This window comes from Chelonia mydas, chromosome 9 (genome assembly GCF_015237465.2).
Source record: "Chelonia mydas isolate rCheMyd1 chromosome 9, rCheMyd1.pri.v2, whole genome shotgun sequence".
Classification (NCBI taxonomy): domain Eukaryota; kingdom Metazoa; phylum Chordata; order Testudines; family Cheloniidae; genus Chelonia; species Chelonia mydas.
This window is the reverse complement of record NC_057855.1, coordinates 32,517,522-32,545,220: the sequence shown is the minus strand read 5'-3', so window position 1 is coordinate 32,545,220 and position 27,699 is coordinate 32,517,522. Positions and strand designations below refer to the sequence as shown.

The following is a 27,699-nucleotide window of genomic DNA, read 5'->3' as shown; positions in this document are numbered from 1 at the left end:
TGTGCTCCCCTGCACCTGTCTGCTTTCCCTCAGCCCATACATCAATGTTCAAAATGATGACGGGTCACCAATAGCTTTTTCACTTTACAACCAGTCCACATCTTCAAACACACACACTCATAAGGTGCCTGTGGTGTTGTATGTTATTATATAATTATCTATGCCTCCTTGAAGTATGATTAGTCATATTTGTACTTACATTTCACAATTTTCAGTCTTTTTATTTATCTTTAATATTGAGATTATTTATAGCGATGGTCACCGTTTCCAGGTTGAAGGATCAGCCTGGACTGATCTTCATTTGCTGCCAGAATTGGCAACCCAATAATTTTTGTCTTATTGAACATTGTACTTAAGGTCCTTGATGTGTGAGAAATTTTTATGAAACTGTGTCAACAGCTTTACTCCTCTGTAGAGGATAGGGTAGTGGCACCTGCAACCATACACACATTACACTCAGTGTGTACCACTGGCAGTTGAGAAGGAGCAGCACTGGCTGCCGCACTGCCCACTCAGATTTGGACCCACTTGACCTCTGTCATGTTGGGAGGGCTGTGGGGCCAAAACTGAGTGAATGGCATTGTGACCTCGTACATTGTGGCCACAGTACATTCAGGTTTGGCTGGAATAATAGAAATGGGATTGTATTTAAGAATACAAAGTGCAATGTCTTGCACTGAGGAACTAATAAAAATTTCTGTTATAAACTGGAGTTTATATGTTGGAAATGAGAGAGGAGGGAGAGCTGGGTGTATTCGTCAATCACAGGATGACTATGAGCCAACAATGTAATGCAGCTGTAAGAAAGTCAAATGCAATCTTAGGTGTATCAGGCAGGATATTTCTAGTAGAGATAGGGAAGTACTAATGCCATTTTAGAAGGCATTGATCAGACCTCATTTGGAATACTGTGCACAGTTCCAGTCGCTCATGTTCAAGAAAAATTAATTCAAACTGGAACAGGTGCCGAAAAGGGCTACCAGGATGATCAGAGAATGAAGAGCCTATTTTTTGAGAGGACACTAGACAGCTTGACTGAGAACGGATATTGCTCTATAAATACATCAAGTGGATAAACACCAGGGATGGAGAAGAGCTATTTAATCTAAAGGACAGTCTTGGCCCAACAAATGGGTATAAACTGGCCATGTATAAATTTAGGCTGGAAACTAGAAGAAAGTTTTTAATGAGCAGAAGAATGAGATTCTGGAATAGCCTCCCAATAGGAATAGTGGGGGTGAACAACCTAACTCCAATAGAACCTCAGAGTTACAAACACCAGAGTTACGAACTGACTGGTCCACCACACACCTAATTTGGAACTGGAAGTACACCAGGCAACAGCAGAGAGGGGTGAGAGGTGGGAGGCAAATACAGTACAGTGCTATTTGAAATGTAAACTAGTAAAAAAGTAAAGGAAAAGTTTAAAAAATTTGACAAAGTAAAGAAACTTTTCTTTGTTTGTTTCATTTAAATTCAGATGGTTGAAAACAGCATTTTTCTTCTGCATAGGAAAGTTTCAAAGCTGTATTAAGTCAATGTTCATTGTAAACTTTTGAAAGAACAACCGTAACATTTTGTTCAGAGCTATGATCATTTCAGAGTTACGAATAGCCTCCATTCCTGATGTGTTCAAGTTCTATTTTTAAAATACAGTAGAGCCTCAGAATTATGATCAGTTATGATAGGGATTGTCTGAGGAGGTTGCCTGTGATAGCAGGGAACTGGACTTAATGACTTAGGAGGTTCCTTCCAGTTCTGTGTTCCTGTTACATTCTCAAGGACATGGGCCCATAAAAAATTTGAACTAATCCCTTTGGGTCAGACTTTTGACCAATGTAGCCAAGAAACCTGCCATGACTATGGAGTTTATATATGATTTGGGCCACACTCTATAATCAAAATTACAAGTTCTGTCTATAGCCCTATAATGAAGGAGAGCAGACGCTCAAACAGTAATACTTCAAATTGGCTTCCAACATGAGGAGTTCCTATAGAGAGTGTGTAACTGTGTAACCCATCAAGAGTTCTTGATTATTTGCTTTCACAACCTTAGTGTGGATCCCTTGGAAACTATAGGCCTGATTGATTACTCCCTTGCACCTTGTATTCTCATTTACACCTTTTACAAAGTAGGTGTAGAATGCTACCACCAGTGTAAAGTGAGTGGAGAATTCTGTTAGGGTAGCATTTAACACTCACTTTGCACAGCTGTAGATGACTGTGCAGGGTGCAAGGCAGTGGAGATCAATACTTGTGTACAGGTAAGTAGAGGCACTGACTTCCATAGTTCCTGGCGGGGGTGGGGGGACACGCGGAGTTGTGGTCAACCCCCTGGTCTGCCCCAGGCCCTGCCCCTACTTCTTCCTCCAAGACCCCACCCCCGCCCTGTTCCATCTCCTCCCCCTCGCTTCTTCCTGCCCCTGCTCCTCCCCCCACCCCCAGTGCCTCCTGAACACTGCTGATCCGCGAGAGGTGCTGGGAGGGAGGTGGAGGAGCTGATTGGCAGGGCCTGTAGGTGTGCGGGAGGCAGGGGGGGCTGGGGGAGAAGGGAAGGAACTTATCCGCAGGGCTGCCAGTGGGTGCTGAGCACACACTGTTCTTTTTCCCGTGAGTGCTCCAGCCCCAGAGCACCCACGGAGTCTGCGACTATGCAAGCAAACTATTTTGGGATTGTACTAGCCAAGACAAAGGGAAGCAAAAAGTATTATATGTGAAAAACAGCTTGTTCCATATTGGAGTTTTTTCATGTAGTTTTTCAGTGAGAAATATACCAGATGGTGTACATACAAGATTAATGCCCAAATAACAAATCAGAACTTCTGCTTTCTCCAAAGAAGCTATGCAAAGAGGTATTGTACCAAGGAGAGTGCAACAGCCATGATTCAGAGACTACAAAGTATCTGCGTGCATGCAGGTACAAGTCTAAATCATGAGTATTTTCCCCTAAAGATGGTATGCTGAAGTAACTGGCTGAAGAATCAGCCAATCTTTCTATTACGAACATTTCAGTTCACTTATTATGGACTTTGTATATAAATTAATTTTAGTGTAGAAATAGCTATCTGCTGTACTTAGTTTAGCAACAGTGTGTCAGATGATCTGTCCTTTCAAACTAACACTAACTATGCTATTACAAAGAATGTTTTAAAAAAAAAAATACTGGCAAGCTTCTCTTACCTTGGTCGCTGAGAGGTAGAGTTGACAAGTATTTTTTTTTCTTACACAGGAAGTAACTCAATTGCTTCTTTTGTGAGACCTGTTTTTGACATCTGATGCTTGTGTTTCTAATACCATATCACATGAGCAAGTCTGATGTAATGTCAGACATTGTCTATGAAAAAATAATTGTTAGTACAGTAACTCTATGGGATTATGGCTGCTTGCCTGAAGGAACATATTTTTATCAGTACTCTTTATGTAGAAGATAGTCTCATGTACTAGAAACTAATTACATCTGGGTTTTCGGATAGTGGGCCAAAAGAGATAGTGGTCTTAAACTAATACAAATTTCAGGTCAGTATTCTAATTAAAGTGAATTAATGTTTAATATCTCTTATTATAACCTATGCAAATATAATGAAAAAACTACATAATGCAACATCATTTAAAATGTATATGCATGACAGTGCGATCTAGATTCTCAGCTTGTGCAAGTGGGCATCTTTCTGTTGACTTCCATATTTCACCAGCTGAGGATTTGGGCCAGCAACAATCAATTTGACTTTCTTAGGGCACTGTTGCTCAATACCCTGCTTATATGCATATGTAGTATTTTATCTCACAGTATACACTACTGAATTAATTTCTGTAACTCTGATACATATATATGATTTGCTATGTGAACCATAACTTTGAATTTCTTGTGTTCTGTGCACAACTTTTGTGCATCAATAGCTAAAACTTCCCTATTACAAACAGGAGCCCTGAGCCAGATTGTAAAAATAAGTGATTTTATTCTCAGGCTCCACTTGTGATACCTAAATAAGATGTCTCTCTCAATATATTGTGCATATCGTCATAATATGGATTGTCTTTCTTATCTGCTTTGATTAGCAGTGAAGTAATTAAAGTTGCCTTTTTTAAATTATCATTATAGTTCATAGCTAATGCTGCAGTGAGAGGAATGGGGTAATTCCCACCTCTTTCAGAACTTTTGTTTTAGGCTGGCCATAGATTCCAGAAGACTCACTCTATTGATATATATTTGATTCACATTTTGGAGATAATCTTTGTGACCATAGGGCTAGTGGCTTAATTTTTTAAACAGAAAGCTTACATTTAGCACAGAAAACTTTACTGGCTCACCCACCACATAGTGGTATAATTTTACCCTGGTTACAAACCATAAAAGTGTCCATATTCAGTCATTCTCCTTTGGATCCATTGTAGTTTAAACTGATGAAGAAACTTTATACAATATACTTTATATTATGCCTTGCTAGTCTGAACACTTTATAATCCTCAATAACATAAAATGGAGGCATCTTAATATCACTCAGCAAACATTAAACAGTAGAGTATTGCAATGAGCTCTCACTATTTGGTATAATTAAAAAAAAAGTCAAGCATAGTTATTAGGATACTGTGAACTGCTTTTACAAATAAAACCAAAATGACAAAATAAACAAAATACATTTTGTTATCATTATCCTTGTTTTTATTATTACTGTATTTTTAATTCACAATATTCAGTAATTCACAATGAAACTTCCAGTCATTATTAATAAAGTTCTATCTAATAAAGCCCAACAACTAATTTAAATGAATTATATAAAAGAATTCTTATATAAAAGAACATATGTTGATGTTAAAGTCATGATTTATGTGTTTTATCTTTTGTTTTTTAAAACAGTATTTTGTCACTGGAGCATTTTAATTTTTGGAACCTCTAATTTTTCTATAATTTTTTTATTAATGAGATCAATTATTAAATGTGATTATCTGCCAAACACAGTCCTGGAGCTCTAAGTCCTCTGTTATCCATGGAACAGATACAATAGGGGTAGCAGCAGTTCAAGTTTCCTCATACTGCCATATCAATACGTCTCCATCCTGACCTTGGAGGGACCATCTCTAGGGTTGAGTTCAGTTTCTTTGTTCATTCAGGCTAAACTTCATCACTTGCACCACTGGCCATTCGGAAGGCTGGAGGCTTTGATTTTAAATGCTAGATATCAGCCAGATTGCAAATATAAAGCACTGATCTGGTTATTGATGAACAAGAGAGATGCTTGTTCTCCTGTCACTGCAACTGCGGAGCTGCCAGAGCTCCTCCATCCCAAATCTGTTTGTAAAAGTTATTTAAAGATTTGTGTAGACCTTGAATGAAATATTATGACAGAACATACTTTGAATATATAACTTATGATGTATGTAAATGCATTTGAGTTACAAATGAATGTTATTTTCTTTAGCTCCTTGGATAATTTACCCATTTCTACAGAATGAATCAACTTTTGTATGAAAATTGAGTGGGGGGGTAGAGGGGACCCTTTAAAATTAATTCTGAAATGCAGGGCCTCACCCTACAAACATTTACTAGTAGGAATTGTAGCTACTTCCCTGACAACTCACCCTATTATCATCAGTATTGTTTGCAGGATCAAACTCAAGTTTTTTACCTGAAAATGCTATTGCATGACTTCACCCTCCTTTTTAACCTGAATTAAAAACAAAACAAACCTGAAAAAAATCCCCAGTTACAGAGCTGATTTTTTTGTAATAGCTTTTAAAAGCAAATTTAACTATTAACTTTTTTTGTTTGTTTTTTGTAGATGACAGTCATGTCCCATTCAAAGGATCTCAAGGATGACTTTCATAGTGACACGGTACTCTCCATTTTAAATGAACAGCGCATCCGGGGTATTTTATGTGATGTCACTATAATTGTGGAAGATACCAAATTTAAAGCCCACAGTAATGTACTAGCAGCTTCAAGCCTTTATTTCAAAAATATTTTTTGGAGTCATACGATCTGTATTTCCGGACATGTCCTGGAGTTAGATGATCTTAAGGCTGAAGTGTTTACTGAAATACTTAATTATATCTACAGTTCCACAGTAGTTGTTAAGAGACAGGAGACTGTAACAGACCTTGCAGCTGCAGGGAAAAAACTGGGAATATCATTTCTGGAAGATCTTACAGACATTAATTTTTCAAATTCCCCTTGTCCGTTTGCATTTTGTATTACTGAAAAAGGGGTGGTCAAAGAAGAAAAAAATGAAAAAAGACATGAAGATTCAGCTATCACAAACGGGCCAAGAATCACAAATGCATTTTCAATTTTTGAAAATGAAAATAATAACAATTTGTTTTCTCCACTTGACTTGAGAGCGAGTTTTAAAAAGGTATCTGAGACCAGTAAAGTAACCAATGTTGGCCTTGATAGGGATGATGTTGGAAAAGATGCTGAGCCAGCCAGTACGTTAGCTGAACACTCCTATGCAGTTTCTTCTGGAGGTGATGCTTTTCAAGGAACTCCTTTTTTAGAACATGACAGCAGCCCCCTGAATAAAATGAGTGAAGACAATTATGAAACTCTCCAGACAACATCGCTACTTCAACCAATAAAACAAGCATGTGGTACACCAAAGATGGCCTTTAAACCCCAGTGTACTGGTCTGGCTATAGCAAAAATATCAGCCCCCAAAGTAACCAATAAAGAGGTTCAACAAGGAGCAGTTACAGATCAATCGATTATTCCTTTCCCTCATGATAAGACAGGAGACTTACTTTTTTCCACAGAAGAGGAAAATAAATCTGCTAACATCCCGGGATCCATAGGAACAGTTATTCCACCTGTTTACAGATGTAACTGTTGTACCAGATTATTTGATGACAGAGCTTTACTCAGTACCCATCTTCAGCTTCACACAAATCATCGGGAACCTTTAATATGCAAATACTGCAGCAAACAATTTGCAAATCTTAACAGACTGGAGAATCATGAACAAGTCTGCAGGAGTTCAGGCAGCATATCTGTTCAGAGTGGAAATGAACAAAATTTTTTAGATAACTATACTACTACTGATGAAAGAAATGGAAGCTCACATGGAAACACAGAGCCTCTGTTGTCTGAAAACAATATTACTGATTACTCCAGTGCAAACTGCACCTTGCCAGAAACAGATCATTTGGTTAAAGTTGTTGATGGGCAGATATTATATACATGCATTGTTTGCAAACGTAGCTATGTAACATTGTCCAGCCTTCGAAGACATGCAAATGTGCATTCATGGAGAAGAACTTATCCTTGCCATTACTGCAACAAAGTATTTGCATTAGCTGAATATCGTACCAGACATGAAATCTGGCACACAGGAGAAAGGCGTTATCAGTGCATTTTCTGCCTTGAGACTTTCATGACCTATTATATACTAAAAAATCATCAGAAATCTTTCCATGCAATTGACCATCGACTTGCAGTAAATAAAAAAACAGCTAATGGAGGCTTAAAGCCTAGCATGTATCCTTACAAACTTTATAGGCTTTTACCTATGAAATGCAGAAGGCTACCTTATAAGTCCTACCAGAATTCTTCATATGAAAACGTACAAGCAAACAACCAAGTTAATGAAGCAACTTCTAGTACCTGCATTATTCAGAATTCTCTCAACTCTGAACTACCTTCGCTGAATTTTCAAAATAATATATTAACAAACAATACCACTATTTCCTTGAATACATCTTCATGCAATGATGCAACGTTGTCTGTGAATATTCAGAATGTTTCACCTTGGGCAGTAGGAATGTTAAATTCTGACCTACAAAGTGACTTTTTTACTGCAGAAAAATCAGTGCCCACAGCTGCGAATGAACTTAGTTCTGGTTCTCAGGAATGTGATTCTTCCATTCTGCCTTTCAGTAATGTGAGTGAAAATTCAACCTCTGTTATTAACTATAGCAGCTCAGCACCCTCGGTTATAATGCACAGTAGTAGAGTTTCATCAGTAATAATGCACAGTAATGCAGTCACTTCTGTGGGAAGCAGTAAGACAATATCCTCCAATAATACAGCCAGTCAGTCCATAAAAGATGACTGTAAACATGGGTCAGATAACTATGGCAAAGGCATTACTAAAGCAAAAACTATTAAAGAAAAAAAGAAAACACTTCTGTACAATAGAGGAGAAACACTCGAGGAGTTACAGTATATTACAGGATCTGGAGGTTCATCTAACAAGGCTACAGATACTTTTCAAGAATCAAGTAAAACTGAAACCTACATTGCAAAGCCTGCCTTACCTGGAACATCTACTGATAGTAACGTTGCTCCTCTTTGTCAAATAACAGTAAAAATTGGGAATGAGGCTATTGTAAAAAGACATATTTTAGGATCCAAACTGTTTTATAAAAGAGAAAGAAGGTCTAAATGTGACTCTGAACAGGACAATCAGCCTCAGGAGACTGAAACAGAGAGAAAAGAAAGAAGCCCAGCTAGGCTTTGCAGATCAGAATGTATGGAACTGACTGAAATGTGCGATGATGTAAGTGATCAGGATTCCAATGACAAACCCTGGAGACCTTATTATAATTACAAACCAAAAAAGAAATCTAAACAGCTAAGAAAAATGAGAAAAGTCAAATGGAGGAAGAATCATGGGAACAAGAACTCCAGTAGTGAAAGTCAAAATACGTGCAATAGAGAGTATGCACTTAGAAACATTCCTGAAGAAAAGGGCATCAATAAAGAAGGAAACACGGAAATGCCTAATCTTCATTGTGAGCTCTGTGAGATAGAGAAATCTTCCACTGAAGAAATCCAAGAACCTATACATTGGCATGTACCTACTTCAAAGCCTTATATTTGTGAATTATGCCAAAAGCAGTTCCAGAGCCCATCCACACTAAAAATGCATATGAGATGTCATACTGGGGAAAAGCCGTATACTTGTAAAACCTGTGGTAAGTGTTTTTCAGTTCCAGGAAACCTACAGAAACATGAACGCATTCACTTGGGTGTCAAGGATTTTGTCTGTCAATATTGTAGTAAGGCATTCACTTTAAATGAAACTCTCAAAATACATGAAAGAATACATACTGGAGAAAAACGCTACCATTGTCAATTCTGCTTACAGAGTTTTTTATATCTTTCTACCAAAAGAAATCATGAGCAAAGACATGTACATGAACACAATGGAAAAGGATATGCTTGTCTTCAGTGCCCCAAAATTTGCAAGACAGCAGCTGCTCTTGGAATGCACCAGAAGAAACATCTATTCAAAAGCCCAAGTCAACAGGACAGAAAAGAGTATTTGTGTAATGAAAGCTCTAAACCTTTGGAAAATCAAGATTTCATTGACTCAGATGGGAATGAAGTGAATGGTATACAGAGTATGACTCCAAAAGTTATACTTTGAGTGACAGTTGTCAAAAACAAGAAAAGAGCACTGACAAATATATTGGAGAAAAATATATAGAAGTGTGGAATGCAAAGGAAACTCCAGATTTGGGCAGGTTCAAAAAATGAAGATGACAGTTCTTCATCCAAATAACTTTCATATATTAGTACAGTATATGCAAAAAATACACTGCAACAGAAAAGCTATTTGCAATAGTATAAACATAGCATGAGGGAGAATAAAAGCCTGATCCAAAATAGTTCTGCAACAGTAAACGGTTGTAATACATACACTGAAGAAAACAGTAGGTCCAATCAAAACCTTTTTAGTAGGAGTTACAAGTAACTAGCCACTGAACTGTCTTAAATGTACAATACTGCATTTAATTCTGAATCACTCTGGATGACATAACGGCCAGATATATAGGTTCAGAATACATTCACTATGAAGAGTTTGTGCTACAGAAGATGATGTGATGCAGTTATACTCAAACTTTCATGGTATTGTGTTTATAAATGAAAAACAAAATTTAAAAGACCATGGCCTAATGTATTTTAAAATAACCCAGTAAAGATGGAAAATGTTTATTGAATGTGAGTATGAAGTATAGTTCAATTCTGGAAAACTTTTCTCTATCTCAAACCTTGGTTTATACTGTTGTATGAATATTACATTTTACCTTATCTATAGTCAATTTTACAATTACATTGATAAGCAGTGGGTATCTGAGTGTCAGTGAGGATTAGAAACCCTGATTCATGATACCGCTGTGGTATTCAATAAATGTTCATCTTAAATATTAAGTCTTCCAAGCTGCATTAGTCCTGGAAGGTCCAGCTATCAACTGTGTGGCAGGCCAACTAATCCAGGGACAAGTCCAGATTTATTGTTGTAGAAGCCAAATGAAACACACTCCAGCTTCATGATCAAGGAGTTGTGGAACTGTCCAGTGTAAAGACCTTGTGTAAATACATTCCCCACCTTCCAGTGGCTCTGCAACTCTTGAATTTTTTGAACCATCTTGCTTCTTGTTGCAGGATGCTTAGTCCATGAGAGTTCCTCCAGCTGGAATAATTCCATACATGCCATGAGCAGGAGTTGGACTAGCTCTTGGGCTTCAAATGAGTGGGCTAAAACCAACAAATAAAAAATTACCCTTTTGCTTTGCTTTTTTGAGTGATAGGGGTGGGGAATATTTAGTTTCTTTCATTCATACGTCAATCAGGGCTGTGTCATTGCCTCTACACACTTTCATCCATACACACATTTGAGACAGTCCCCTGTGGAACTGGGGCATAGGCCAGTCTACTGTGGAGGAGGAGTGGCCTCCTGCCCTGGCAGTCTTTTTAATTTAGTGGGGATAGGGTCTTGCCCTGGCCCATGCCCATGCCCATAATCAAGTTGCTGTTTCTTAGAGTATGGTGTATTAACCATTGGGCCACATGCTGGCCCAATTTGCTGTCTGACAATAAATAGAGAGCTAATCATATGCTTTGGGTTGCAGCATCTTTACGGTTCTTCCCTAGATGAACAATGTTCATCCAGGGAAAGGTACCCCCCACCAAACTTTATGCCATGAGCCTGATTTTTATATATATGCTGATCAGTCTTGGTAGAGATGCAGATTCTGTTTGAGTAAGAAAGGAGCCGGTATTCTGAGACTGTTAGAAGGTAGTACAACTCCTCTCTGATTAAGGATTAGTCTCTGATGCTGCATGCTCACAACCTGGCTCGGTGTTCTTCTCTGGACAGACACCAGTCTTTTGTGGTGAACACAACTGCTGGATCCCACATGCTTCTAATCCCCTAGGTCTGGTTAGGGTTGGGTCAGTGTCCCTAGCTCTGGGTCTCTGAGTTTTTGTCACCAGGAATGTTTAGTTTGTGGCAAGTTGGGCTGTGAATCTACCCTGCACTCATCAGCGTGAATCTCTTGAAGTCGAGGATGATTGTCTTTCATGGATTGTCGATTTCAAATTATCTGTGGGGCTGCTGATGACTTGTAAGGCCTATTCTGGAGCTGCAGACTCTGCCACATTGCAGACGTGTTTTCAAGCAGGGCGGGTGAACCTGGGATATTGGTTTGGGCCATAGCACAGTCGTTCTGTCGCTTCCATTTTTCTGTTACATGCAGTTGCATCTGATTCTCGAAGTGCTGAGTTCTCTGCCTCAAGCAGTTTCTCCATTGTCAGTCCTGGATTATGTGCTCTCACGAATTGATGTCAATATTGCATTTCCTCATATTAGCCTTGAGGATGTCCTTGTGGCATCTATTCTGTCCTCCTGGCGCATTTGCGTTGGTTGAACTGAGAGTAGAAAACTTGTTTTTGGCAGTCTGGAATCAGGCATCCAGACAACAAAGCTTGCCCAGTGAAGTTGATGATAAATAACCATCGCCTTGATGCTCGTAATATTGGCTTGTGACAGGACGCTCATATTAGTGTGTCTGTTATCCCATTTGATTTGGAGAATCTTATGCATACAGCATTGATACCTCTCCCGTGCCTTACAATGTCTCCTGTATGTTGTCCACGTTTCAGCGCCATATAGTAGGGTGGAGATCACAACAGCTTTATAGACCATGAGTTTGGTTTTGGTTCTGATGTTGCAATCTTGATACACCCTCTCTCTCAGATGACCAAAAGTTCAGCTTGCACATTTGAGACTGTATTGGATTTCTTCATCAACATCAGCTGTCTGTGAAAGGTGGCTTCCAAGATATGGGAAGTGCGCAACATTCTCTAGAGGGTTATCGTGGATCTGTATTGCCGGTGCTGGGAATTGTGCTCCAGGAGCTTGCTAATGGAGGAATGTTGTCTTCTGGATGTTAAGTGTTAGTCCCATTTTCTGATATGCTTCAGCAAAGATGTGGATGATCACCTGAAGATCTATTTCTGAGTGAACACATACTACAGTGTCGTTAGCATACTGAAGCTTGATGACTGAAGTCGGCGATGTTTTCATTCTGGATTGGAAGGAGCTAAGGTTGAACAGCTTGCAGTCCATTTGGTAAATTAGCTGCACTCCTACCAGGATCTTATCCATGATCAAATAAAGCATTGCAGCAAGGAAGATGGAGAAGCGCGTGGGGGTAATGACACAGCCCTGATTGACACCTGTCTTAACCTTATAAGGAGCCATAGTAGACCCATTATGGAGGATCACTGCTTGTATGTCATCATGAAAGAGATGAAGAACGGTGACAAATTTCAGTGGACAACCATACATCAGAAGGATTTTCCACAATGCTTCCCTGTTAATGAAGTCAAAGGCTTCTGTCAGGTCAGTGAACGCTATGTATAGTGGTCTGTGGTGTTCTCTACATTTTTCCTGCAGCTGGCGAGCAGTGACGATCATGTCATTAGTGCCTCTAGATGGTCTAAATCCACATTGAGATTCAGGAAGAATATCTTTGACAAGAGCAAGAAGACAGTTCAGGAAAAGTCTTGCAAGGACCTTTCCTGCAGTTGCTAACAGAAAGATTCCTCTATAATTTCCAGTTGGATTTATCTCCAAAATGATGCAAACAGAAAAATCAGCTCAGAGACACTAAAGATCCAATAAAGCATGATCTCTTCCACCAATGCCTCAGCAAAAATACCTCGAACTAGCCTGCGTCAGATTAACTGTCCATGTGGACCCTGCTGATGCACATCAGACTGCATCAATGAATTGTTAAAATGTGTCAGCAGAGTCCACATAGACATTTAATCTATGGCAGGCTAGTGCAGAGTAGATTCACACCCCATCTTGCTGTGAACTAATTGTTTGTGTAGACAAGCCCTAAGGTGCACTCCTAACTACAGACCCCCATGTCTGCCATTCTTCCTTGGGATGTGGGACACTGCAGCCTGACCTGCCTTGAACCCTGAAGCCAGTGCCTCAGCACTCCCAGCCCCCCAGTGGCTTATATGTGTCCTCTCAGTGTGGGAGCTTTGAGCTCCTACAAAACGGCAGGCAAGCAAAAAATACAGGCTTAGCAAAGACATTTCTTAACCACAGTCACTTAAGAAAGCACTAAAGAGTTACAGCAGTCTGCAAAATAACGAACAGCCTTGAGATGCCCTTCTTTTAGCATTATCTAACCCCTTCTGTGAGCCTGAGATCTGAGCATTGTTTCAGGTGAGGCAGACACTCCTGCCTTCTCTCTTGCTCCAGTCTCGTCTTCTGGCTTGTGGCAATGGAAGGCCTCCCACCCCGCTTAAATACAGTTGTCTCTTTTTGCCCTTGTTCTCCAACTGGGAAATTCCATCCTATTCCCCCAGTCAGGCTGCTGTGTAGTGTCCAATGTCCTGTGGGGATGGCTGGTAGTGGAGAGACTGTCAGTTGATGACCCTAGATTGCTAGATGATGGCTCCTCAGTCATAGTCATCCTCCAACAGCCAGAAGCCAGGAATATTCATTTGGTGACCCTTAGAGCTCTATAAGGTCCTGTGTTACCAAGGCTGGCAGAGGTCAGCTCAAAAGAGACATCCAGTAAGACCAGAGTTATACAGTGAATATTGTTTTGGTGACTGGAACATAGGGTCTAATTTTGAAGAAGATGGAGAAAATACTTTTTAAAAATGGTCAAGGAAGGTAGATGACTGTAATCTACATTTTATACCATAGGGCTGATCTGATAAGTATCCATAATACTGCATCTGTATTATCTATTCATGTATTTTCATCTGTATACAGTATTATAAAATAAAGGGTAGGACAAAGATTGGTGAACCTCAGCTTCATTCTACATAAAAATATGATACACAATTTGTTTACTTATTTGGTTTTTTATTATACATTATAAAAGAAGTGATATCTTGGGTATGATAAAACTACACTTGAACTGATAGTGCAGTAATCAATGAAATAATAGTATCGTCCACTTATTTATTCTGCCAGGGATGAATTATATGAATCAATGAGCGGTTTGGTTCCATAGCAGCTTTAGGTCCAGACAACTGGGATTATGAAATAAATACAATATAAATGTAATGAAATACATGGGGATATTTTCTAAGTTGATTTATATGCTGATCATTCTAGACCAAAGCAAATCAGGTAGAATATTTATACATAAAAGATAATTTTACAAATAGTTTATATAACTGTATGGTTCATAAGTAAAATATTGATAGCTTGTGTTAGGCTTGGTGGTTGCATATTTTGATAAAAACACAATGACTTTATAATTCTGTATATCTCTACAGTTTATAGCAAAGGAATTTTTAAAATGGCCATGTCATGTTTATAGTTAATTGTAGGACTTTTATCGCAAGTAACATGTTGAAGTAATGAGTCAAGTACTAATGACCAAACTGGAATTAAAATAAGTGTAAAAGATGGAAATATTGTACACTGTAAAATAATGTAATTTGTTACATAATTGCATTTGAATTTTTGTTTAGAAAATACTATTAAATGCAGATATTAAGGGTTGGGGGAAAAGTCTATTTTATTTTTAGAAAGAGTGATTATAATTCTGGTTGTGTTTGATTAAAATAACCTGTTCCTATTTTTATAAGTCTCTCCATTTTTTAAAATGATTTCAATATTGACTTATTTTTATAATTTACATGGTCAACAGATTTGTATCTCCTATTTTACTCATCTGCTATATTTAGTATTTTTTATTTCAATATAAAATTTGTATTAAGTATGAAGGGATGACAACACAGTAGCTACCATATTTATAAACTCAAAATAATACCATTTTGAAAAACATTTTCTAAAGTTAATTTAATTTGATGTTTCGTAAAAGGTGGACAGCCTTGAATACAGAAGTGCTTAGTTTATGCACAGAAAACAAGCTGGGCAGCAGTACTGCAAGCTTCCCTACAACATCATCAAAACTGTTCTATAGGGTCCACCGCCAGAAATTAAAAAGGTAATTCAGTCTCCATCCTCATTCAGTTCCAGGCCAATTGGCAGGATAGCTTTTATGATATGGATATTGGCCCACTAGGAATTGGAATAAAAGAACCAACTAATTGCTGAATTAGCTTGTAACATTTCTACCAACCTGAACTAATATTATATTATAGGAGAAACAGCATATGATCGCTCGTGTAATTAAAGACTATATATAATGCATATGCATAGATGTACACTATAATACATATGCACAGATGTACAGTTTTAAGGTTGTGCAAACCTTTAATGGTTATTTCCTAGCTTTTGTGTGCATGTGCATGCAACCTTAGTGTTCTCTAAATGTAGGTTTAATAGTTATTTATTAATAAACATTTGAAAAGTTCTTTTAAGATAAGGACATTTTATAGGACATGGAAAAGACCGGGCGTGAAGTCTTGGTCCCACTTAAGTCAGTGGCAAAACTCGCATTGTCTTCAGTGGAGCCAGGATTTCACTCAGGGTTATCCTGAAGACCAAAGGAGTGTCTGGCTTGCAGTCTTTTGCTCATAGATTCCAATTTCAGAAGGGATCGTTCTGATCATCTAGTCTGACCTCATGCATAACACAGGCTATAGGACTTCCCCAAAATAAATCCTACACCATTTATTTTAGAAACACATCCAGTCTTAATTTAAAAATTGTTGATGGAGAATCCACCACAACACATGGTAAATTGTTCTAATGGTTAATTACTCTCATTGTTTAAAATATATGCCTTATTTCCAATCTGAATTTGTCTAGCTTTAATTTACAACCATTGGTTCATGTTGTACCTTTCTCTATTACATTGTAGGGTCCATTATTAAATATTTGTTCCTCATGCAGATATGTATAGATTGTAATTAAGTCACGTTTTAACCTTCTCTTTGTCAAGCTAATTAGATTGAGCTCCTTGAATCTATTACTAAAAGGCATGTTTTCGAATATTTTAATCATTCTTGTGGCTCTTCTGTGAATCCTCTCCACTTTATCAACATCCTTCTTGATTTGTGAACACCAGAACTGGACACAGTATTGCAGCAGTGGTCATCACCATTGCCAAATGCAAAGGTAAAATAACCTCTCTACTCCTACTCAAGATTACCCTGTTTATACACTGAAGGATTGCATTGGCCTTTTTGGCCATAGAATTGCACTGGGAGCTCATGTTCAGCTGATTATGTACCACACCCCCTGTGATGCTTCCCAGGAGTACCCAGGATTGTGAGGTACTTCCCTACCACCTGCCCTTAATGTGAGGAAGTCTTGTCTGTGCCTGCTGTGGATCAGCTCCCTGAAACTACCAGATTCTGGCAACACAAGCACTAGCTTCTAAGCCTCTGCAGACTCACTCTCAGTACAGGTTAGCAATAGCCACACTGCACCGCACAAATCCTTTGAGTGTTCCCTGTAGTGTGCAACTCTGAACACTCGCAGAATTACTAGGCCTGCTGTTCCTAAAAGAACACGCAGCACTTAGATATATTTATGGTGAAAACAGAAATAAGTTTATTATCAAAGACCAGAGATTCAACTGATAGTAAGAATATTAGAAAATAAATTGTTAATTTAAAACAAAATCATAACACACTTTCTAGAGACAAAACTTAACTAACAAGTTATCCTCCTGTCTAAAGAAGCTTATCTCACCCAGAGTTCTCTTCAGCCTTTTCAGCACACCCTGGTTGATATCCCTTTTTCATGAAGCAAACTCGCTGTCTGTTTACTTTGTAGGTGAAGGATGCTAGGATGTCTTTTTGCAACCCTAAATATACTAGCACAGACCTTTTGATATGCACCTCAGAATAGGATTTCCCTCCACCCCTTCCCTAGTTTACTTCTTCCTGTTACTTTCTTCTATTTGAAGATTTCACAACCCTTTATTAGCATTCGGATTAGACTGGTGAGTGGAGGCCCATTATGAACCATACAATACTTAATTTACATATAAACAGATAAACGTTTCTTGCCTGAAAGTAAACCTGTTTTTCACATTTGTTGGTGACCAGTCCCTAGACACGGCCCTTAAGAACATAATTTTCATTTTATATACATGACTCTTTACACGACATCCATACATGTGTTTTGAATTATATTGATGACGACCCGTATGATACAGGCTTTTGTCTGAGACATCACAGGTCCCCATTTGGTGAATGAAAATGTAAATATCAGACCCAGGAGATTCCTGTACCCTTATGCATCCCCTTATGCCCCGCTGCCAGTTGGTATCAGGAGGTCCAAGCTCACATAACCTGCAAATCTTTTTCAGACACACTGCTTCCCAGGATAAAGTCCTGCATCCTACATTCTTTGTTCCTAGATGTATGCATTTACATTTTTCTATATTAAAACACACATATTGTTTGCTTGTACTTAGCTTACCATTTGATCCAGAAAAAATCCTCCAATTTTTGTGACATCTGCAAACTTATCAGTGATGATTTTATGTTTTCTTCCAGGTCATTAATAAAAATGTTAAATAGTGTAGGGCCAAAACCCACTTCAAGCAGGACACCACTAGAAATAGACCCTGTTCAAAGATGGTTCTCCATTTACAGTGAGACCTATAAAATAGCCAGTTTTTAATCCATTTAATGTGTGCCATATTAATTTTTTATTCTAGTTTTTAATCAGTACCAAGTCAAACACCTTACTGAAGGATAAGTATATTGCATCAACACTATTACTTTCATCAACACTATCACCGTAATCTCATAAAAATATCCAATTTGTTTAACAGAATCTGTTTTCCATTAACCCATGTTGATTGGCATTAGTTACATTACCCTCCTTTAATTCTTTATTAACGGAGTCCTGTATCACCTGCTTCTTTATCTTGCCCACGATTGATATCAGACTGACACACCTATAATTACCCAGGTCATCCTGTTTACCCTTTCTAAATATTGGCACAACATTAGCTTTCTTTCAATCTTCTGGAACTTGGCCAGTGTTCCAAGACTTATTGAAAATGAACATTAATGGTCCACTGAGCTCCTCAACCAGATCTTTTAAAATTTATGGATGCAAGTTATCCAGAACTGCTGCTTTTAAATCTCTAACATTAGTAGCTGCTGTTCATACAATTAGACCGTACCTTTCTCCCTGGAGTAGCAAAGCTCACAATTCCATTTTTTGTCCAAGAGAAGAAAGTCTATAAACACTTCATCCTTAAGGCCCATCCCTATGAGACAGCAAATGCTTCTATTGAGGGGCTGAGACAACGAGGTGAGAGCACGCAGCAACTCAGAGGAAGTGCTCAACATTTCATGGGATCAGACATTTGAATATGAAATGTGTTTATATAAATGCTCAAGTGAATAAAAGTTGACTACTTAGCACCTGATAGGACTGGTTTTCATATGCTTTTAATTTGTCATATGCTTTAAAAAGATACATTTCTCTGTTTTAATAAGTTGTGCTAAAATATCAAATTAAAAATGTAATTTTAATCTAAATTCTAATCATGCATACGTAGTATGAATATGAGTTTTCCACACTATACTTTTCAATTATCTTGGGACTGGGGCAAGGACACACAGTCCAGAATATAAAATATCTAATTTGTATACAGAAATGTGCAAATATATACAGCATAAGGAAAAATGCAAATTAAAATATTTTTCCCTCCAGCTGTGTGCCACTAGTCTGCAACATGCATAAAAAATAAATTAACTTACAGTAATAGAAAAGCAGTGATTCAGGTCATTTGTGGGACAGCACTGAAAACAGATGTCTAACCAAAACAAGGAAGTTTAGAAGTATACGGAGCATACAATTAAATATTCTTCCTTCCCCATTTCATATTGCTAATACCAAAAAGTTTATGGTCATTCTACTAGCTTATTTATTCAGACATAAAATATGCTAGTCAGCCTCGGTTAGCAGATGTGCAAAAATTAAAACAAATTATCACCCCTGGAACGAATTGCTGTCACCTGTGAAAAATATGATAAGGATCTAGCAAACATCCATTTCACTGAAACATATAGAAAGGGAGTGTACAAACTTAGTCACAAATATGTCACAGTCTTCTTCCAGCTACTTCAATATTGCCTCCATTACATATTCTCCTGTAACTCTGCTCAGTCATTTGTTCCATTTGAAATCACACAAGGTCAGGTTGCTGCATATCAGCCTCAGAAGTGTTTGAAACAGCACTATGTTAAAGCACATTTGGGAACATCTAGTGTGCACCAGCAGGGTCTACAGGGACCAATTAATACACAACATGTTAGTGTGCTTTAGAAGTCATATTACCTCACTGCATAGACAAGCCCTTAGTCAAAGGACTTGACTATGCTTGGGATTAGCCCCAATTCACCCACTGGAGGCCAGCAACTAGTGTAGTTGCACTAGTGTAAAACTCAAGTGTAGACATATACGGTTGATCTTACTCTGGTTTAAAGCAGGAAGAAGCTCAGTTGGTGCAAATTGAAGATTTCCTTGTTTACACTTGGAGTTCGCATTGGTGCAGATATGCCAGTTACTGGATGAATTCTGAATCAGGGTTAATCCCAATTATAAGCAAGGCCTAAAATGACTTCATACTGGAGTCCACATCTTGGTGCAATGGCAAGAGAATGTGGTGGGGTTAAGCTGCACCACTTTGTTGATTGCTGAGTTAGGCCTTGAGTTAACGAAGAACTGTTTACAGTAGTGTTCTCAAACTGTGGGTAGGGACCCCAAAGTGGGTCATGATCCCATTTTAACGGCGTCACCAAGGGCTAGTATTAGCCTTGCTGGGGCCCAGGGCCAAAGCCCAAGCCCCACTACCCAGGACCAAAGCCCAAGGGCTTCAGCCCTGAGTGTGTGTGGGGGGGAAGCTCAGGTTACAGCCCGCCCCCCCACTTGGGGCTGAAGCTCTGGCTTTGGCCCTGGCCCCCCTGCCTTGGGTGGCCAGGCTCAGGCTTCAGTCCCTGCTCTGGGGCTGTGTAGCAATTTTTGTTGTCAGAAGGGGGTTGTTGTGCAAAGAAGTTTGAGAACCCCTGGTTTACAGGAAGTCACCTCAGATTCACTTCATATGCAATTGGCTGAATCATTACTCTGAGAGTAGCTAATGTTCAGCCATTTTCTGCCTGTTTTATATTGTTTTCAATCTCATAAAAAATAACAGCAAAAATCCTAGAAAACTCCATTAACTTGTTGCATCTCTGTCATAGTCCAGGGGGTTCTGTACCACTGTGTGCAAGAAATTGGAGCAATTTACTCCACAACTTGCCTCAAAAACTGAAGAAGTAGCTAAAACCTCCTACTCTGGTATAACACACAGAAGATCTACAGGGTGTAGTGTTTGGAACTGGTGAAAAGCCTGAGGCTGTGTCTATGCTACAGAGCCTATGCCAGCATTACTCCTGGGGGAATTCTGCACCACTGCACAAATGCAGAATTAATGTCCCCACACATTTATTTTTTCCCCGTAGAATATTTGATTCTGATGGGAGATGAAGGGAAGCTGCAATTACACCTTTTTCCCAGTAGGGGCTGATGTGGTGCCAGAAGAGAAGGCAGCTGGCTAATGGGCTGGAGCAGCCAGCCAGGGAGAGGGAGGTGGCAGAGGCAGCCTTCCTCACAGCGCCCTGTCTGCGGAGCCAGGTGAGGAGGCACGAGATATAGAGAACTGGACAGAGTGGGGCACACAAGGCTGCTGGGGGTGGTCACACTGACTGGAGTTCAGAAGGGCAAATGAGGGGGGACAGACTGGGGTGAAGGCACAAAAGCATCTAGGGTGATAACATTGAGCCAGGGGCTCAATGGGAGTGGGGGTGCAGGGCCACATAGGGACAGGGGGAGTGGTGGTGGCTGAATGGGGGTGCAGGGATACATGGAGATGGGCAGCTATGCCTGGCTGAGTGCGGGGGCAGGGTCACAGGGGGACAGAGGGGAACGGGAGGCAGGGCCACATGTGCAGATATGCCTGTCTGAATGGAGAGTGGGGATGCAAGGACACATAGACGGGGCAGATGTGACTGACTAAATGGGAGAGGCAAGGGGTCAGCCAGGGTCTGCATGGGGGAGGCTCCCCAACTTCCTAACAATGCCCCCCTCCCCAAAAAAAAGTTCCCCCACCCACACCGAGCAACCCTGCAGGTTCACTTGCAGGCTCCTTCCCAGCAGTTACTTCCCTCTCCCTCAGCTCCTCTGTTACCCCTGATTCCCCCACACCTTTGCACTGCTGCTGAGAGGTACAGGAAATACATTTCTCTATTGTAGCTTAAATGAATTATTACTCAAAGTTCTGTATTAATATGCCTAGGAATCTATTTGTCAAAAAACATTTCCTGAATCTTTTTTCTTTGTTACAGACATATTTACTAACAGGTATTTTAAATAAATTACCAAATAATTGAAACTGGCATGATTATATTGTGTTATTTTGACAAAATAGGCAGAATTTTAAAATATTGTGTACAGAATTTTTAATTTTTTGGTGCAGAATTCCCCCAAGAGTATCAGCATAGTTAAGCCGGCATCCCTAGAGTAGATGCAGCATACACCAACAGAAGGAGTTTTTCTGCCAGTGTAGGAAAACCACCACCTCAAACAGCATTATTTATGCCAACAGAAGCACTCTTCTGTCAGCATAGATGTGTCTACAATGCAAGTTGGCATTGCTGGGGGTGTGGATTTTTCATATCCCTGACTGAAATACTGTAGCTATGCTGGTATAAGTTCTAAGTGTAGACCAAGCCTCAGTGAGAAGTACAATGCCAGCAAAATAACTGGGGGGAGAAGGAGAATTAGCGCTTGAGCAACAGTAACTTACTATCAACAAATATCCCACAGCTCTTTACTTCATAATAAATTGCTAGTGGAGTCCAAGCATCTGCAATTAGATGTAATCCTTATCTCCAACAATGAGCTTGGAAGCGATCACTGCATACCTCCCTGGTACACTTAGCACTGTACCCCATTTGCAATCATACATGAAAGGTCAGATTGCTACAAATCATCCTAAAAACAGGATTGTTGGCTTTTAGCTTTCTACAAGGGGACTTCAAGTCAAACCACTTGTGGTTTGCTAGACAGCTTTCCTGCAGATCCAATGGTATTCATATTACTGTGACTACTTCTTGTATATTTTTGGACATTTCCATGCCTTATTCTTCAAAAAAGGGACTATATGGCTCTAAGGAAACAGATATGAATATTACATTTCTAACTATTCCTTTCCATCTTCTTGAAGTGTATTTGTTCCATAACAGATCTGATGCAACTGAGATGTGTAGTGTCAACACACACAAACTGCAATGTGTCTCTACTGCAAGGAACTGAAGCTAATATAAATGAGAAGTACTCCAAAGTTCCTTTTTCACTGTCATCAGATTGTTTTCATTCTAACTAATGGGGTATCTTAATAAATTCTCAGTTTAGCATGGGCCCACCAGTGCTACAAAGTAAACCTACATAGACTCTGCATGTCATTGAGGTGACAGATTCAATTTATTGTTAGCTTTAAGAAGTTAATAAACGGGTTGCCAGTTTGCCAACGGCTGAAATATTATGGAAAATGTTTGTTCTGCAAGAAAAATATTTGTGTGGGATTACTGCCGTTTTCTTGAAAGCCTGATGTTAAGGAGGAAGTCAGGTAAGCCAGTGTTATATATATTCCACATATGTAGAGAACATGAATTAATCATAAAAACTGGGCTTCATCATTTCTACATAGATTGAATGAAAGAGTTTGTTTCTCTCTATAGCCCACTCCACTTGTGAAGACTGACTCAAAGAATCTGAGTGATCCCAGTCACTCAGAACTCAGCCCTGCAAGGTGCTAAGTGCTTTCAATTTCAGAGAAAAATCAAGTTGAGGGCACTCCACACCTTGCAGGATCAGCTCCCAATTGCAGGTATTATTTATGTTTTGCTGGGGAGAGGTGGTAGTCATGCAATGGAGGATGTTCTCCCCCTTACACTGCTACCCATGATGTGGATAGCCTGTGCAAGGTGGCTTACAATTCAGCCCTAAATGAAGCAACGTATGATTTAGCAGGTGTAACTGAAACCTCCTAGTATAAAGCACCACTGGTGTAACTGTAAATGTTCTGGGACAATCCAAGTGTATTCCAGTCCAACCTTCCCTGCAAAGGTAGATAAAACAGAAATAAGAGCAATGAAGATTCAAACCCAAAAAAATTTATCACTTGTTATTAATGACAAGTTAAAAGTGAACAGAAATGCAAACTGCTTTACTAGTTAGCTGGCAAAGCCTTCACTCTTGTCTAAAGATAACTTCTGAAACTCCATTTAGACTCATTCTTCAAGGACAATTAGGTTACCTATCCTCTTGATTTAAGGCTGGCCAGAGACCAGGCCATTGCATGTTGACACCTGCATATTGTGAATAAGTCTGAAACCTGGAAATGGGAACCTACTTCCAGGTCTCTAGAATCACGTGGCACTTCCTAGAACATTCTCATTCATATAAAAATAAATATTCTATTTTTCTTTTGAAAAAGAAACTACATTTGAATAATTATTTTTTCTTGGTTCTCCCTTGTGGGCTGTGTGGCCCAATGGAGAACATATTAGATGTCTAACAAGCAAAAATACCCTGCTTGGTTTAGTAAGGGTCAGTCATTCAAATGTTGTGGGCTAGAGTCTCTCCAAAGTCAATTCTTCTGTTCACTGTATGGAAGTACAGGCTTCAGATATGGCTTTTTAACCTGCCGGACAACCATTTTACACTTGATTCTAACAGGGAGGAGTTGCTTGTGAGTCCGAAGGTGGAAGGCAATTTGGGTGAACATGATCAAGAAATGACAGATTTCGTGATTGTAAGAAAAGGAAGGAATGAGAGAAGCATAAGGACAATGGACTTCAAAAAAGGAGACTTCAACAAACTCAAAGAACGGGTAGGTAAGGTCCTCTGGGAAGAAAATCTCAGGGAAAAAGGAGTTCAGGAGAGGTGGCAGTTTCTCAGAGACAATATTAAAGGTAGAACAGCAAACCATCCATATGCAAAGCCAAAATCGGAAGAATAGTGAAAGGCCACTATTGCTTCATCAGGGAGTGCTTTAATTACCTGAAAAATCAAAAAGGAATCCTAGAAAAAGTAGAAACGGATGAGACAGAAGAATAGCACAAGCATGTAGGGACAAAATTAGAAAGGCCATGGTACAAAATGAATTACATCTAGCAAGGGACATGATAGAACCTCTTCTTATTGTCTCTTAATACATGAGGAGCAAAAGAAAGACAAAAGAAAGTGTAGGCCCACTACTTAGCAGGGAGGAGAGATAATGACAGATGACAACAAGGTATATGTGCTTCAATGGCTATTTTGCATCAGTCTTCACTAAAACGGTTAATGGTAATCAGATGCTTAACTTAAGGAGTTAAGAAAAGGGTTAATGTAATTTTGGGATGTATGCCCACGAGTTTTGTATATAAGGCAAAGGAGGTACTCCCCTCAGCACTGGTGAGACCTCAGCAGGAGTATTGTGTCCAGTTCTGTGTACTACATTTTAGGAAAGATGTGAACAAATTGGAAAGAGTCCAGGGGAGAGCAACAAAAATGATAAAGAGGTTAGGCAACCTGATCAATGACGAAATGTTTAAAAAGCTTGGCATATTTAGGCTTCAGCAAAGAAGACTAAGCGGGGAACCTGATAATACTCTTTAAATATTTTAGGGGTTGTTATAAAGAGTGATCAATTGTTCTCCATGCCCACTGATGGTAGAACAAGAAAAAATGGGCTTAATCTGTTGCAAGGGCAATTTAGGTTAGCTATTAGGAAAAGATTTTTTAACTATAAGGATAGTTAAGTATTGAAATAGGCTTCCAATGGAGGTTGTCAAATTTCACTGTTGTGGTACACATTCACCATTAGAGTGCTCCCTTGCATCAGGGTGTGATGTTGCATGAATCTATATCTCTACCCCCTTCAGATCATCTGTCTCTGTGCATCGAAGTCCATCAAGGCAACAAAAACTGAAACTAGTAATCATAGTCTCTCAGCATGACCTCTTAAGGTCTCTTCCCGCTTTACATTTCTATGATTCTATCACTGTTAATGTTCTCTTGGAAACTGAAAGAAACAAAATTATACTCCCATCACCAGTTACAAAACACGGTTTTACAAAACACTGGTTACTTATTCTTACTACTTTGTAATCTTAATACCAATATCTCTTCTGTTCTGCCAAAATACAATGTAGAAATGGTGCCTGTGAAAGATCTGTTCTTACAGGTTGCTGAAGTTGTTTGATAGCAACTGGTGCCCTGAACTGCTGCCAAAAATAAAACTGTAATGTAGGTTGAAAAAATGTTTTCAGACAGCATTACAGAAAGTCTGAGATTTGGAGGAAGCAATTTTATGTTTTCTTATAGGTGCTGCAAACTGCTATGTCCTGTTAGGGTGACCAGATACCAAGTGTGAAAAATCGGGACGGAGGAGCGAGGTAATAGGAGCCCATATTAAAAAAAGCCCCAAATATCGGGACTGTCCCAATAAAATCGGGACATCTGGTCACCCTATGTCCCATTGACTCTACCATGTAAACCATTTTCAGCACCAGTTCAGGTAGAACTGATGTTCACAACTTTGGCTATGCAATGCAGCAATTTCTGAATGAAGATGGGGCTTTTGTTTTAAAAAAATCTACCAGAAAGAACTAATTCCAACTCTTGTTCATTCATAACTGCCACAGAAACTGATAGAAACTTGCCCTGTCAAACATTCTACATCGGGGTTCTCAAACTTCATTGCACCCCGACCCTCTTCTGACAATAAAAATTACTACATGACCCCAGGATGCGGGGGATCTTAGCCTGAGCCTGCCTGAGCCCTGCCGCCCTGGGCGGGGGATAGAGGGAGCAAAGCCAAAGCCTGTACCCTACCACTCTGGGTGGGGAGACCAAAGCTGAAGCCCAAGGGCTTCAGCCCCAGACAGGATGCCTGTAACCTGAGCCCTGCCACTCAGGGCTGAAGTCCTTAGGCTTCGGCTCTGGTCGGTGGGGCTCAGGCTTCGGCTTCCACCTCAGGCCCCAGGAAGTCTAACGCCAGCCCCGGTTACCCCATTAAAAAGGGTTTGTGACCCACTTTGGCGTCCCAACCCCCAGTTTGAGAACTGCTGTTCTACATTTAGAGAGTCCTAACAACTGTAATTTCCAACTGCCACTGAATTTTCTTTCAATATTCCAACCTTAAAGAGAGTTTTGCATCCAACTACGATCCTGCCCAACTGCCATGGAGTCTTCTGAAACCTTCTGCTTACAACATCCCACCTCTTTTCCTAATGGCGTATCATCCAATACAATTCTGCTTTATCTTTAGACAGTAGTAGAGAAGAAAATAATATTACTTCATATATAACCTGGTTCACAGGTGGCAGTTTTTTCAGCTTTCCTGGCACAGCCCCAGTATCAGCTTTCTTCTGGCCTCTCACTTGCAGCAAAAATGTCAGTTGTGGGATTATCATCTCATCACAGTTAGCTGAACTCTTTATTTTAGTTGTGGCATTCTGCAGCACCATCTAATACATCTTCATAGTGTACCGCAATTAAACAACCTCAGCTGGCCTGATTCAGGCTATAAAACTGATGTGTAGACATTTGGACACAAGCTGGTTCCCCAGTTCTGGGACCCCATGAAAGGGGAGGGTCCTAGCATCTGGGCTCCAGCACAAGTCTGAATGTCTACATAGCAATTTTTAGCTCCTCGGTCCAAGCGCCATGAGCCCAAGTCAGCTGACCCTGGCCAGCCACAGGTATTTTATTCCAGTGTAGATATAGCCCTAGGCTGCTGCAGCAGATTGTAAAAAAGAAGCACTGTCCTTCAAAAAGCAGCCGGCCAGCCCCAAGAAAGTCCTAATGTCATGCAAAACATGGCCTTGAGCATTTGCAGGGGTTAATGCCAGATTTCTTGGGTACTGTTTTCACTGTGAGATTGGTGGTTAAATAAAACCACAAATTCTGCAAAGTGGTTGGAGCGCTAGAGCTGAAGAAGCTCTTTGCACCTATTATTCTTTGTATTGCAGTAGTGCCCAGAGGCCCCAACCGCATTGTGCTTAGCTGGCACTGTACCCACATAGCCAGATGGTCCCTGCCCTGAAGCGATTACAATCTAAATCTATGAGCACCAACTGCTGGACACAACCGGTGGTGGGGGGAGGGTGCGACACGCCAAGGAAGTAATGGGATTACTTTATCTAATTTGTTTACAAGGCACCCATTCAACGTGCAGCCTTGGGGTCAACTCAAGGCAAAACCCAGCCCAACCCACTACAGATGTTTATTTCGGAGTGGAAACCATAAACTTCCCCACAGTTTCCACTAGAAGCCCCTATACCCCGTCCTGCCCCCAGGACTCCCACTCGTCTCCTCAGTTCAAGGCCGTCCAGCGCCCGCCCACCCTCGCCACGGCCCCACTCGCCCGCGCGCGCTGAGTTTGGGCATGGATGGAAGCCCCGCCCAGCTCTCCTGAGGGAGGGGCTGTCACGGGCCGCGGGCGTCACTGCACGGGGAGGCTCAGCGTGGC

The 27,699-nt window shown here is 40.0% G+C and overlaps 1 protein-coding gene across 3 annotated transcripts in view; it reads left to right on the top strand.

The window, feature by feature from the left end:
• ZBTB38 (zinc finger and BTB domain containing 38) overlaps nucleotides 1-18,564 on the top strand; it is a 37,447-nt gene extending 18,883 nt beyond the window's left edge. For all 3 annotated transcript variants that reach the window (XM_037908958.2, XM_037908956.2, XM_037908957.2), the window contains one exon: nucleotides 5,778-18,564. In XM_037908958.2, coding sequence (XP_037764886.1) covers nucleotides 5,778-9,362 — 3,585 coding nt within the window. In that variant the 3' untranslated portion in view covers nucleotides 9,363-18,564. The remainder of the gene's footprint in view (nucleotides 1-5,777) is intronic.
• Nucleotides 18,565-27,699: the final 9,135 nt, after the last annotated feature.